Consider the following 13,599-nt stretch of genomic DNA (forward strand, 5'->3'; position numbering starts at 1 on the left):
TTCCTGACAGAGCGTGCGGGACTCTGACCTAGGGGCCCGGCCCGGCTGGGAGGTTCCCTCTCAGCCACTAGCTGGACACTGCGGTACACCCCAAGCACCCCCTCTTCCTGGGAAGCACAAACAGGCGGATTGCGATGCAGGGACACCTGTGAAACGCAAGCAAGACCTTACCTCAAAAAAGTAAGTCAATACACAACCAGTGGGAAGAAAGCCAGGCTAAAAAGAGTGACTCGGTGAGCGAGCACCCAGCCGCCGAGTTCAGACCCCCCCCAGGCCGGAAAACCGGCGATGCCAATAACAAGTAATAAATACAACACGGGGCCCTCTCTCAAAAGTAACCCAAGGCCCAGGGGCAGAGCTCTGACATCGCAAACGCAAGACACTGAGTTCAAAAAGCTCCATGCCCGAAGTCCTCGGCGGCCAGTGTCACTTGCATACAGCATCTTGAATAAACGTCTTTCAAAAGCCATCTGGCCCGGCACCGGTGGCTCACGCCCGTCATCCTAGCTATTCAGGAGGCTGAGATCTGAGGATCACGGTTCAAAGCCAGCCCGGACAGGAAAGTCGGTGAGATTCTGATCTCCCATAAACCAAAAGAAAACCGGAAGTGATGCTGTGGCTCACCTTGAGCTGGAGAGCTGAGGAACGGCGCCCAGGCCCAGAGTTCAAGACCCATGACAGACCAAAAAAAAAAAAAAGAAAGAAAAAAAGCCATCGGGATGGACAGGCCACCACACGGCCGTGGGCGGCGCTGCCCGCTTGCCCCAGGACCATGAGCCCGAGCCCAGGGAGGGACACCAGCGCCACCTCCGCGAGCCTGCCGCGGGCCCAGTGCGCCCCCTGGAGGCCGCCGGCCCAGGCGCAGCCCTAAGCCGAAACCGGTCTCCTAGCAGCTCACTGGCCACCCGGCACTCCCGCTCCCGATGATGGCTTGTTTGCCGCGTGCCCAGGGTGGAGGGGGGGGCCCTGTCGGGGCGGGGGGCGGGGCCACCACGCTGTACCCCCTGTACCCCAAGACCAACATTGTGACAGATTGCCTGCCTGCCTGCCCGGCTGCTTGACCGCTTTCAGGAGTTACCACCGGTGATGGAAACAAACGACAGGACTCGGTAGAAAGCCCTGGGCAGGGAGGGTGGTGTCAGCGATTTCGTTTAATTATCGAATGTGGAAATTGCTCACACTGGGAAAGGACGCGGCAGTCCCCCCCACGTCACCCCGCGCCCCCCATCTGTGTCCCTGTCCCAGGGGACGGAGGCAGAGCCGCACCCTCCAGCCCCGGGGCACCGCCAGCCCACCCACCACCACCCCGGCTGGACACACAGAAAGGAGGGTCCCAAGCACGAGAGCCAGCCGGGCTCCGTGGCAGGCAGCCCCGGGGCGCCCGGGCGGCTGCAGCTTTTAATCTAGGCAGAGACGGGAGGCGATTGCAATCCCCGGGGCCAGAAGATGCTGGCAAGATTCCATCTCCACCATGAGGCCGGGCTCTGCGGTGCCCGCCTGTATCCCAGCACCTGGCATCACCAGCACAAAACGGGCTGGCGCACGGTTCAGGTGGTGGAACACCGCAAGTCACACCCGCCCCACAGACTCCCGCTTTGCGGGTGAGGAAACTGAGGCACGGCGTGGTGGGATAACCTGTGTGCGCCCCCGGGAGCCCCCCAACCCCGTGGAAGCAGGGACAGTGGTCATTCCACGCCACGTTCTTCAGGAAGGCAGGGCTGGTTGCTGGCTCTCGTGGCCCGTCAGGTCAGGTGCCCAGACACCACCGGGAGGTCAGAGGGCACGGGGCGGGTGACGGATGGGTGGTGGGAGCTGAGGATGCCCTTGCGCAGGACAGGCGGCCCCCCACCACCGACGACCCCCCCTCCCGCCCCGCCACCTGCCCAGCCATCCCCACAGAGAAGGGGAGGGCCGGCTCTAGATCCCGCCATCGCGGCCATGTTGGTCTGAGGCCCCTGCCCTCACCTCGGGTGGGCGGGCATGGGGTTCACGGGGCTCACCCGCCCTGCCCCAGGCCAGCGGCTCCACCCCTGCTGCTCCCCGCAGCCTGGGGAAGCAACTGTCCCGGCAGGTCCCCCCGCCTGGGAGATGAGCTTCCCTGAGCTCCCAGTCCCTTCTTTGCGGCTTTGGGTTTGTCACACCTCTCTGTAAGGAAGGGGCCGCGCAGAGAAATAAAACCATGGCAGCCAAGCAACTTTCTACCTTGAAATTCCCGAGACTAAAGGACACAGTCCTAGGGAATGGATGAAGGCACACGGCCCGGCTCCTGCCCACCGCGGTCCTCCAGACACCACCGCGGATCCGCTCTGAGCCAAGCGCAGAGAATGTGACTCCAGCGTCACCCGCAGCAATCCTGCGCTCCAGGTCAGAGACACTGGCCCGTCCGGCAGCATGCCCAGCACCCGGCCTTTGACCCCAGGAGGAGTCTTCTCTGTGTGCATCATGCTAAGAACCCGGCGCTCAACAGTGGACTCGAGTCTAACAAAACCACCATGACAACCTGCCCAGTGCCGGCCCGATTTCAGCCAGAGGGCCTTAGGGAGAGGGTGGACAGAAGACTCTAGAAACGTCATCTTCTTCCCTTCTCCTTTGCTTCTTGTTCTACTCAGTCCAAATTGAACCTGGGTCCCGCTTACCTGGGAGAGAGACCATAGCTACTTCTTCAGACTGGACGTGGTTCTCTATGGCCTGGTGTAACCCCCACCTTAACCCTACAATTTGTCCCGTTTGCTAGGTGGGAAAACTGAGGCACAGAGAGGTTATTTGCTCAAGACTAATGCTGTTGTTTGGATCTTGAATGTCTACTGGGAAGTGGTGGGACCTTAGGAGGTGAGGCCTAGTGAGAGGAAGTGAGGTCATTGGGGGTGGAGCCTAATGGGAGGAAGTGAAGTCATTGGGGGTGGGGCCTGGCGGGAGGAAGTTAGGCCCCGAAGGAAATACTGGGACTCCTGTTTCTCCTCATTTCCCAACTTGCAAAGTGAACGGGCCTCCTCCACCATCACGGCCTCCTCCACCGGCATGGGCTGCCACATGACTGTGGATTATAACCTCCAAAACCATGAGCCAAAATGAACCTTGCCCCTCGTCAGGTTCGCCGGCCTGGTCACCCAGGCACCACATGGCAGAGTTGATTTGCTGCCCACGCTGCTCTGAGAATCACTCTCCCTACCCCCCCCCCCCCCCGACCTCTTTTCAACGCGATGATTTCCCAAGACAGAAGATAGCGCACGGTTCTTGTGCAGTGTAGAAGGCATCCTTGCAGCCATTTTTCCTTCCTGATAGGATTTACTGACACCGTATCAGCTCTGCCCACCCTAGTCCGTGCAAGGGAGGGGGAGGGCTTCCTGGCCAGAGGCATGTTTGTCAGTGACCATCCCTCCCTCCGGCCTGGTCTCAGAGGCCTGGGAATCTGGAGGAGGAATTCCCCCCGATCGATGGGACTGGGTGAGGGGGGACGGCTTCCACCCTGCGAGCTCCATTCATTCCCCGCCCCCTACCCTGTGTGGCTCTGCGGAACTGGACAGTAAGAGGTTTGGTTTGCCACCTCCCGGAGAGCCCAGCACATCCTTCCCCAGCCCTGACCACCCCACATTTGAAGCTCTGATATCTGCAGAAAGAAGGGTGACAGGCCTTGGATCAACCTGATTTTATAAAAGAAAAAAAGTATTGCTTTCCCCCAGTTAGCAATGGCTTCCATCAAACGGGAGGGATGTGTGTTAGAGAGCGCACCACGCTCACGCTCCTCTCAAACCCGCCCAGGCAAAGACTTGGCCAGGTGTCTCCCTTGGACAAACTGTTCACCAAAATGGCGGCCCCGGGCTTTGTGGGTGGGGTGTGGAGAGGGCGGGAGGAGGGGCTGGTGGAGGGGAGAGGGGGGAAGGTCGGGGCTTGAAGGGACCCTGCCTGCCCTCCCGGACGCACCTCCTCACCCCTGCCTCCAGCCGGGCCGGTGTCCTTTCGGGGCCGGCTCCGTGGGAGCCCACGGCCGCGGGGGAACAGATGGGTTTGGCTTCTGTAGCCTCTGAGGCTCTGCAGAAGACAGAGATGGCCATCAACAGCTCCAGCAGCACAGCCGGGCAGCCAGGACCCAGTGTAGCCGTGCAGATGCGGGGGGGCGGGCAGAGCTATGGTGGAGGAGACTGTGTGCGTGCCCTGTCTGTCTGCACACACACAGAGGGGGAGAGCCAGGTGCGGATCCGGGCGAGGACGGAGCCCCTCCGCGTCTCAGCCTCTCCGTGTACACTGTGTGCGTCTGGATCTCAACGCGCGGCCTCTGCTCTGCCTTTCTCCTCCCTCCCCCTCTCTCCTCTCTCAGCGGCGGTGCGGACGCGGCCACGCTCTCCGTCTCGTTTCAGGTCTCTGGTGGACGGGGAAGATCGCCCTCCCTCCCTGAGCCCTGCCCGCCCCCTCCTGCCTCTCCCCCCCCCCTCCCCCAATAACATGGAGTTGCCACGTTCTCTAGGTTGGCGGCAGGACCCTGGCCTTCTCGTTTCTCTCCCTTCTCTTCCTCACCCTCTCTCCCCTCCCTCCGGGATCTCCACCCACAAAGATGGCGTGCGCATCCAGAGAGCACGCAGAAACACGTAGCTCCGCTGAGGGGCCTTTACGCCCCCGACTCCCCCCCACCACACACACACACCTGAACCCCCCAAAGCTCAGCTCTCTCCTGCTCTGTGGGCGATGTCTGAGAACCTGGGAGGAAGTCGATGGCTTCTCACACACAGCATGCGACTTCACTAGAGAGAGAAGTCCCCACCCACCCCCCCCAAACACACACACTCCCTGTCTGCCTCAAAGGCTCCGGCCCGGTCAGAAAGAAAGTTCTGGAAAGTGAACACGAGAGCCCTGGCTTCGGGCTGCCCCTTGCCTCACCCACTCCGAACACTCCCTCGAAAGCCAGGGGAGCCACAGTTCATTTCTTAAAGAAGACGAACCTCTCTGGCCAGGGATGACAGTCGGTCAGGGCACCGGGCCCGGCCTGTTCCGGGGTTGACCACAAAAATCTCCAAAGAGCTTTTTGTGAAGATTGGCCTCTCTTTGCCTCTAAATCCGACACAGAGCAAAGAAGCCCCGTGTCCGTCCCCTTCCGTGTACAGATCCCCCCGCTGGCTCTCTGCTGTCCCCAGGGCTGCCTCGGCAAAGTCTCGGGTAGCGTTTCCCACTTCGGGTGGCCCGTCACCCACATCGGTTCCGGTACCCACCCCAGGACCCTCTCCCCACCCCCCCCCCTCCCTCCCGACAGGCGTAAGAGATGCTGAGGCTGGCCAGGTCCTGATACACACACACACACACACACACACACACACACACCCCGTGGCCTGCTCGGCCCAGTGCCCAGGATGGTGAGCGGCAGAATGGACCTGCCAGACGGACGCCGTGTGAGCCAGGACGGGGTGCTCTCAACCTGTCCCCCGCCGCTCTGTGCCCTCCATCGGGGCTCCCGGCCGGAGCAGGGGGGGGAACCCTCCGGAACTTTCCAGCAGAGACCCGATCCCCCCCACCACCACCACCACACACACACACACACACACACACACACACGCACCCGCGAGGCCAGGACAATGATTCTGGTGGTGATGTTGCTGCTCTGTTCTTGTCTGTCTAATACTCCTTTTTAATCCCCGCCCTGCCTGCCCCTCCCCGCTTCATGTAGGGTTACTTTAGTGATCCCTGGAATGTCTTTGACTTCCTCATCGTGATTGGGAGCATAATTGATGTCATTCTCAGTGAGACTAATGTGAGTATTACTCCACCCCCCAGGGAAGCCCCCTCCGCCCACTCCTCCCCCGCCGTGCCCCCCCCTCTCTCTCTGCCTTTTTATGTTGTCGTTTGCTGTTCTTGTTGTTTTTAATTTCCTGTTTTTACCCGCCTCCAGTCACACTTTTTATTGAGCCCACCGTCGCCTTGTGGGAGTTTGTCCTTTTTTTTTTTCCGATTGTGCCAGCTGCGCCCGGCTGTGCCGGGCCGGAGCGGAGGGAGCAGGCGGCCTCCGGCGCCCCCCGGAACTAACCCCGCTTTTGTCAGGCCTCTTCGCCCCGCGAAAACCAGGTTGTCCAGGTTTGAGCCGCCAAGAGTTGTGTAGAGTGGTAAGAGTGTTTGAAATGCCTCGTAACCTCTTTCTTCTCATTTTTTTTCTCTTCTCTCCTCTCTTTCATGCCTTGTTTTGTTTTCATTCCCCTCTCCCTGCTGTTTGTTGTTTTTTTTTTTCTTTCCCTCCTGCCCTGCCCTCCTCTCTCTCTCCTCCTGGCTTCTCTGGCTCATGCAGCACTATTTCTGTGATGCATGGAATACATTTGACGCCTTGATTGTTGTGGGTAGCATTGTTGATATAGCAATCACCGAAGTGCACGTAAGTACTCGGCGTCTGTGGCCCGGCCGTCTTTCCCGCCCCTCCCGTCCGTCCGTCCGTCCGTTCATCCGTCCATCCGTCCGTCCATCTGTCCTTTGTTTTTTGATCTCCTCCACCACCACCCCCCACCTCCTTCTTTTTTGATTTCCGTCTCTTGTTCTTTTGGGTGTTGTCCTTGTGGCATACCTGGGTTCTGATGACGCCTTTTCTCACTGCTTTGTTGGAATTTTCCGTGGCTGTGGCTCACGTTGGGACTGGCTCTCTCCTCCGCAGTGTTGGTTTTTCCCACCTTCTCCCCTCTCCCGTGCCCTCAGCCTGCATGGCTCTCTGTATAGGGGCTGCCGCTCTGGGGGCTCTGGAGACTCTAGAGAGGAGATGAGGGCTGGTCTGCGGCTTCCGGGAGGCCCTGGGGGTTCGTACAACCCCGTCTCCCCCCACCCCCCACATCAGCCCCCTTTCCCTCCCACTCTCTCTGCAAACCCCCCCCCCCCCCGCCCCCAGGCCGGGGCCTCAGCAGCCTACCTTCCTCACACCACCACCCCGCCCACCTCTACACTGACAGAATCTCAGGAAGCCCAGGGCCTGGGCCGCATGCCTGGCATCCCAGCCACTCAGGAAGCTGAGGTCTGAGGATCGAGGTTCAAAGCCAGCCTGGGCAGGACAGTCTATGACTGTGATCTCCAATTCACCAGCAAAAGAGTGGAGCTGTGGCTCAGATGGTGAAGAGTGTGAGCTTTTTTTTTTTTTTTTTTTTTGGGTCCCGGTCGTGGGGCCTGAACTCGGCCTGGGCGCTGTCCCTCAGCTCTTCAGCTCAAGGCTAGCACTCTACCACTTGAGCCACAGTGCCACTTCCGGCGTTTTTCTTATGTGGTGCTGAGGAATCGAACCCAGGGCCTCAGGCATGCAAGGCAAGCGCTCTACCACTGAGCCACCTTCCCAGCCCAGAGTGCGAGCTTTAAGCTAAGGCACGGAACGCGGGCCCTGAGGTCAAGCCCAGGACTGGCACCAAAAATGAAATAAAAAGGTTTGACTAGCAGCCCGCATGGGCAGGCTGCGTAAGTGCCTGCGTAACCCACCCACAGAGACCGGCAGCACCCCGCTGGTACCCCTCCTCCCCCCACCCCCTCCCCGCCTCAGGCCCACCCCATCCCCCTCCCCGACAACCCCCCAGCCTCAGGCCCACCCCCTTCCCCCCTGCCTCAGGCACCCCCTCCCCCACCCCCCTCCCCCCTGCCTCAGGCCCACCCCCTCCCCCACCCCCACCCCTCCCCTACCCCCCTCCCCCACGCCCCCCCACCTCAGGCCCACCCCCCTCCCCCACCCCCACAACCCCCCAGCCTCAGGTCCACTCCCTCCCCCACACCCTCCCCCACACCCTCCCCCATGCCCCCCCACCTCAGGCCCACCCCCTCCCCCACCCCCTCCCCCCACGCCCCCCAGCCTCAGGCCCACCCCCTCCCCCACGCCCCCCCCCAGCCTCAGGCCCACCCCCTCCCCCACCCCTCCCCGCCCCTCCCCCACACCCCCCCAGCCTCAGGCCCACCCCCTCCCCCCCCACCCCCTCCCCCCTGCCTCAGGCCCCACCCCTCCCCCCACCCCCATAACCCCCAGCCTCAGGCCCACCCCCTCCCCCACCCCCACAACCCCCCAGCCTCAGGCCCACCCCCTCCCCCAACCTCACAACCCCCCAGCCTCAGGTCCACTCCCTCTCCCACCCCCTCCCCCACCCCCTCCCCCACGCCCCCCACCAGCCTCAGGCCCACCCCCTCCCCACCCCCTCCCCCACGCCCCCCCCACCTCAGGCCCCCCCGCCCCCACGCCCCCCCAGCCTCAGGCCCACCCCTCCCCCCCACCCCCTCCCCCACGCCCCCCCCACCTCAGGCCCACCCCGCCCCACGCCCCCCCAGCCTCAGGCCCACCCCCTCCCCCACCCCCTCCCCACCCGGCCTCAGGTCCACCCCGCCCCCCACGCCCCCCCAGCCTCAGGCCCACCCCCCTTCCCCCTCCCCCACGTGCCCCCCCCCCCCCCGCCTCAGGCCCTGCACCCCAGCCCTTCCCCTCCCAGAGCCGCCCTCCTGTACACTCCTTCCGGCTCCTTCCGGCTCCCGCACACTCTCCCTGTCGCCTGGCATGTCCCACATCTCTCTCAGGCCCTTAGTCCTCCACGTGTCTTGTCCATTTTTTTTTTGTCATTGTTTTTCCCTTCGTTAAGAGATTTGATCACGTTTGTGCAAACTGAGGGCCGAAGCGCTGCGTGGCAGCGTGGGAGACAGCACGTTAGAGTCTCGGGCAGATACATGAGACCCCCCCTCCACCCCGCACCCACCCTCCCGAACAGTGTGAGCAACCTCTGCCCCCCCGGGCCCCCCACTGGAAGAAGAGCAGCCCCCCACCTGCTGGCCTCCCTTCAGGCCGCGAACTGTGGGTCCTCTCTGTCGTGCGTGTGTGTGTGTGTGAGTGTGTGTGTGTAAGTGTGAGTGTAAGATCGCACACACTCAGCTTGGCTTCTAGTAAGTCCTCAGGTTAATTTGTTTTTGGTCGGTCATGGGGCTTGAACTCTGGGCCTGGGTGCTGTCCCTCAGCTCTTCAGCTCAAGGCTGGCGCTCTACCACTTGAGCCACAGCGCCACTTCCACTGTTCTGCTGGCTTATTGGAGATGAGAGTCCTCATGGACTTTCCTGCCCAGGCTGGCTTTGAACCGTGATCCTGAGATCTCAGCCTCCTGAGTCGCTGTCCGAGCAGAGCCCCTGGCAGACAGGACACACCACCAAGCAGCCCCCCCGCCGACCCCTGGGGCTCAGCCCCCGCCTCCCACCCCCCCATGCCGACCCCCAGGGCTCAGCCAGCCCCCACCTCCCACCCCCCATGCCGACCCCCGGGGCTCAGCCCCCCGCCTCCCACCCCCCATGCCGACCCCCGGGGCTCAGGCCCTGGCCTCCAGCGTGTGGTTTCGAAAGAATTTACACACATCTGTGTGTGCAGATACCCACGTGCGTGCACACGCATGCACATTATGGGATCTCGGGGATAAAAGTCTCCACAGGAAGCATGGTTGCCTGGCAGTCGGGGAAGAACCGGCCCCCCGCATGCCCTTGGTTTCTACTTTCAACTCACTTTTGCATCTGTAGCGTTTAACGCTGAACTGTCCTGTGAACTTGACAGACATAAAAAGAAACTCTCCCTCCCAGGCTGCGGGTGCTAGCTAGAGGGAACGAGGGGGGGGGCCGGAGGGGGAGAAAGGGGGGGCTTTCCCGGCAGCAGAGCCGGTCCCAGACCAAGCCCCATCCCCAGACCGGTCCCAGACCAAGCCCCGTCCCAGAGCCGGTCCAGACCAAGCCCCGTCCCCAGAGCCGGTCCCAGACCAAGCCCCGTCCCCAGCCCTGCCACTCGGCCCCTCCTCAGACTCCTCCCCGTGTCTATCCAGACCTTACCGTCCCGTATCTTCTTCTCAGGGGCCGTCAGAGCGATGGTTATTCTGTTGTCTTGTCATTCCTGAGTCAGGCACGGTTTGCCCATTACCCACGTCCCTCTCTCCCACACCTCCTTCCATTTCTCCCTGAGACGTCTCCTGATGGCTTCTGAACAGAAAGAACAGAAAGGCCCGAGGGAGGTTGGGAAAAGGCAATAACATCTAGGCTTGGAGTCAGGAAGCCGGCCAGCGGGTACCGCCGGACGGGAGCAGGCCGGGCTCCTGGGCCTCTGCCCGCAGCCCTGGAGCAGCTGCAGGCCTGGCCCGGCCGGCTCTCAGGGCCAGTCAGGGCAGGCAGCAATGCCCTGGGGTTGCTGGCGGCCGAGAGGCAGCGCCGGGGATTTTTTTCTTCCCTGTGGGATCCTTCAGAAAACCATCCATCTTTCCGGCCTGCTCCGTGCTTCCCCCTCAGCATTTTCTAGATGCAACTTTTGTGGTGAGACACAGGGACTTGCCCAGCTACTCCTGAGGTGGAGAGCAAGAGGTGCATAGTTCAAGGCCAGCGTGGTCAACAAAGGGAGCGAGATCCATCTCAACCAGCTAGCAAGGCAGGGAGGAGGAGGCTCATGTCCAGGCCGGCTCGAGCCCACACACCAGGCCCTAATGATAAAGGTGAAGGGCTGTGTGCCCGGCCTGGGAGCCAGGCCCGCGGGGACCCTGCGGGGAGGGGCAGGGGAGGCCTCCACGTGGCCAGAGGGCGCCTTGCTCTCCAGATGTGCTCACTCTGAACTTTGAGCCCTGAAAACTCAGCCAGAGCCCCATCCTCGTCATCCTGGGGGGCCCTGCCCCCTGAACGCCCTGTTCCCCATCGTAGCGGCCTCCGCCCCCGCGTCTCGGCATCGACCCCACGTCCAGCCCCCCCCCACGGGGTAAGTCGGCCTCAGCCTGGCCCCGCCCTCCATGGGGCTCCAGGGTGCCCCAGCCCGGCATGCCCTGGCCCTGGCATGTTAGGGACCCAGACTCCCTGTCCCTGACTTTGTCCCGGGGCCCAGGCCGCACCACAGGCCAAGGCCTGGGGGGGGGGGGTCGCTCCGCCCACGGGGTCCTGGAAGGGAGGCCGACCCTCCCTGCGGCTCCCATTTACACCCTGGACTGCGGTGCCCGGTGAGGCCCGAGCTAGCCGCTCTGGGTACGCAGACGGAGTCAGGACGGCCAGTCTCGGGGTGACCCAGCTCCCTTTTCCCTCACCAGGACACCCCTGTGTCCCTGGGGGCCCTCCCCAGCCTCCTTCCCGGACTCCTCGGCCACCAGGTGCTACTAGAGAGCCTGGTGTCAGGCGATTCCAACACACTAACGAGCTCACGTGGCAAGGACGCAGGAGCTGCCGTCCCCGTGGTGGAGAGACCGTCAGGGCCAGCCTGAAGGGCAGGGCAGTGTTCGTACCTGGGCGCTGCCCTCCCCCCCTCCCCCTCCCTCCCCCCTCCCTCCCCCTCCCTCCCCCCCCTGCTGTGACGCCGCTCACAGGCTTCGCTCACCTCACTCCCTCACTGAGCTGTTAGTTGTTAGCTAGTTGGTGGGTTCGTTGAGCGCCGGCTGCTCTTCCTCCAGGAAGGCCATCCTGGCGGTCTGAGCATCCGTGTGGCACCGGATGATGCCCAGTCTCTCCTCAGCTTGAGCCTGTGGTTGAGGGCCCCTCCCCCTCCTCCCCCTCCTCCCCCTCCTCTCCTCTCCTCCCTCTCCCCCTCCTCCCCCTCCCCCCTCCCTCTTTTCCCCTCCCCCCTCCCTCTTTCCCCTCCCCCTCCTCCCCCTCCTCCTCCTCCTCCCCCTCTTCCCCCTCCTCCCCCTCCTCCCCCTCCCTCTTTTCCCCTCCCCCTCCTCTCCCTCCTCCCTCTCCTCCCCCTCCTCCTCCTCCCCCTCCTCCCCCTCCTCCCCCCTCCCTCTTTTCCCCCTCCCCCCTCCCTCCCACTCCTCCCACTCCTCTCCCTCCCCCTCCTCCTCCCCTCCTCCTCCTCCTCCCCTTCCCTCTTTTCCCCCTCCCCCTCCCTCTTTTCCCCTCCCCCTCTCTCCTTTTCCCCTCCCCCTCCTCCCCCTCCTCCTCCTCCTCCCCCTCCTCCCCCTCCCTCTTTTCCCCCTCCCCCCTCCTCCCCCTCCTCCCCCTCCTCCCCCCTCCTCTCCCTCCTCTCCCTCCTCCCTCTCCTCCCCCCTCCTCCTCCTCCCCCTCTTCCCCCTCCTCCCACTCCTCTCCCTCCCCCTCCCCCTCCTCCCCCTCCTCCTCCAGCCTGTGCCCCTTCCCTGGGCCAGCCATGGTGCCCCAAACCCCGCCCAGCCCCCGCGGCTGGCTGCGCACCATGGGCTGGAGTGGGGGTAGAGGGAAAACAGGAAACCCTGCACACACACATGCACACACACACAGCCTCTGGTAGAAGCCCTCCAGAAGCTCAGCCTCTTCCACACCAGGGGCTGGGTCACACGGCCTGGGTCTCTCAGCACCTGGTGTCCGTCACGGGAGCCCCCCGCCCCCCCCCAGCGGCTGAAACCCGCACGCCGCAGCAGAGCGCGGCCTGGGGGGCTCTGCGGGGCTGGGGGAGAAGAAGGACTCAGAAGAGACAGCTCAGAAAGGGGTCCAGGGCCCCAGCCAGGGAGGCCCACACACCAAGCAGACTGTCCCAACCTCTAAAGTTCTTTTCTCACCCCCCCCCCCCCCCGCAGCCAGGGGTTGGTTTTAGGAAGCTAGGAGAGCCAGCAGTGGGGAGCTGTGACCCAGAAAACCTTCCGACTCCTGCCCTGGTCCTTGGAAGTGGTTTTCCTGGTGGGCCTGGGCAGGGCACAGGGTGTGGCCCCCAGAACTCGGCCTGCCTGTCTCTCTGGCCCTGGCCCGGATGCTGCCACCTCCCGCCCCTCCCCTCCCCCCATCCTTAACCACCTGGATAGGGCAGAAAGCGGCTGAAAGATGTCTAGGTCATGGGCAAGGGGAAGGGGTTGCAGGTGCATTCACACAGTTGCGTGCATGCGTGCATGTGTGTGTGTGTGTGTCTGTCTGTCTGTCCATCTCTATGTTCGGTATTGACCCACTAGGCAAATCCTAGGGCTGTCCTGGGAGCTGGACCTCCCATGGCCCCCTCCTCCCCCCTCCCACCCCTCCCCAAAAAAGCATCTCCAGGCTCAGCCGGTGTCTGACTGTGCAAGCTCCCTCCCTCTAAAATTCCCTGTTCACGTCCCCTTGTCTGTACTTTAAAGAGAAGCAGAGCCGGCTGGCCGGGCAACACCTGGACGTGGAGAGGGAGGCCTGAGGGCAGAGTGCCCCGGGCCTGTGGTCAGGGCCTGAGCCCTGGGGAGGGCCGTCTCCCCCAAGATTCCCAACGGGGAACCCGGGGGTGCCCCCAGACCGGCTCAGCAGAGAGCCCCAGAACTTTCTGGGACGCTGATGCGGATGAGATCTCACATTGTGGGCGGGGTCCTTTGGGATGCAGAAGCTACCCAACCCCCCCGTGCGGCCAGGCCCAAGGCCCTGGGGGCCTCGTCCTGCCTGGCGGGGGTCTGAGGGCAGCCCCCCCACCCCCGCCCCCCGCCTGCCTGGCGCAGACCGGGGGGCCAAGGGCTCCAGAACCGAAAGGTCAGTGTGGACGGAGCCCGGCCACACCCGTGGAGGCCGTGGCCAGGGACGGGTCGGGTCCAGGGCTCGGGGCCTCCGGCGGCCCGCACGCCCGGCCCCGCGCCTGTGTCTTTCTTTTCCCGTGTTTCCTGTGCCCTCTCCTGCCACCGCGTTGCTCCTGTGTGCGCCGAGACCCAGCGCCGCGGCCGCCCTGCCTGGAGACTCATTACAGCTTATCTCTGTCTGCCT

The 13,599-nt window shown here is 63.5% G+C and overlaps 1 protein-coding gene across 1 annotated transcript in view; it reads left to right on the forward strand.

Annotated features, from left to right (window-relative positions):
* LOC122100097 (voltage-dependent L-type calcium channel subunit alpha-1C) overlaps window positions 1-6,684 on the forward strand; it is a 220,025-nt gene extending 213,341 nt beyond the window's left edge. Inside the window, exons 28-29 of the mRNA XM_042670495.1 lie at window positions 6,266-6,349; window positions 6,664-6,684. Coding sequence (XP_042526429.1) covers window positions 6,266-6,349; window positions 6,664-6,684 — 105 coding nt within the window. The remainder of the gene's footprint in view (window positions 1-6,265; window positions 6,350-6,663) is intronic.
* The last annotated feature ends 6,915 nt before the right edge of the window (window positions 6,685-13,599 follow it).

The sequence above is a fragment of the Dipodomys spectabilis genome, unplaced genomic scaffold, assembly GCF_019054845.1.
Source record: "Dipodomys spectabilis isolate Male_0828 unplaced genomic scaffold, ASM1905484v1 ptg000563l, whole genome shotgun sequence".
NCBI lineage: Eukaryota > Metazoa > Chordata > Mammalia > Rodentia > Heteromyidae > Dipodomys > Dipodomys spectabilis.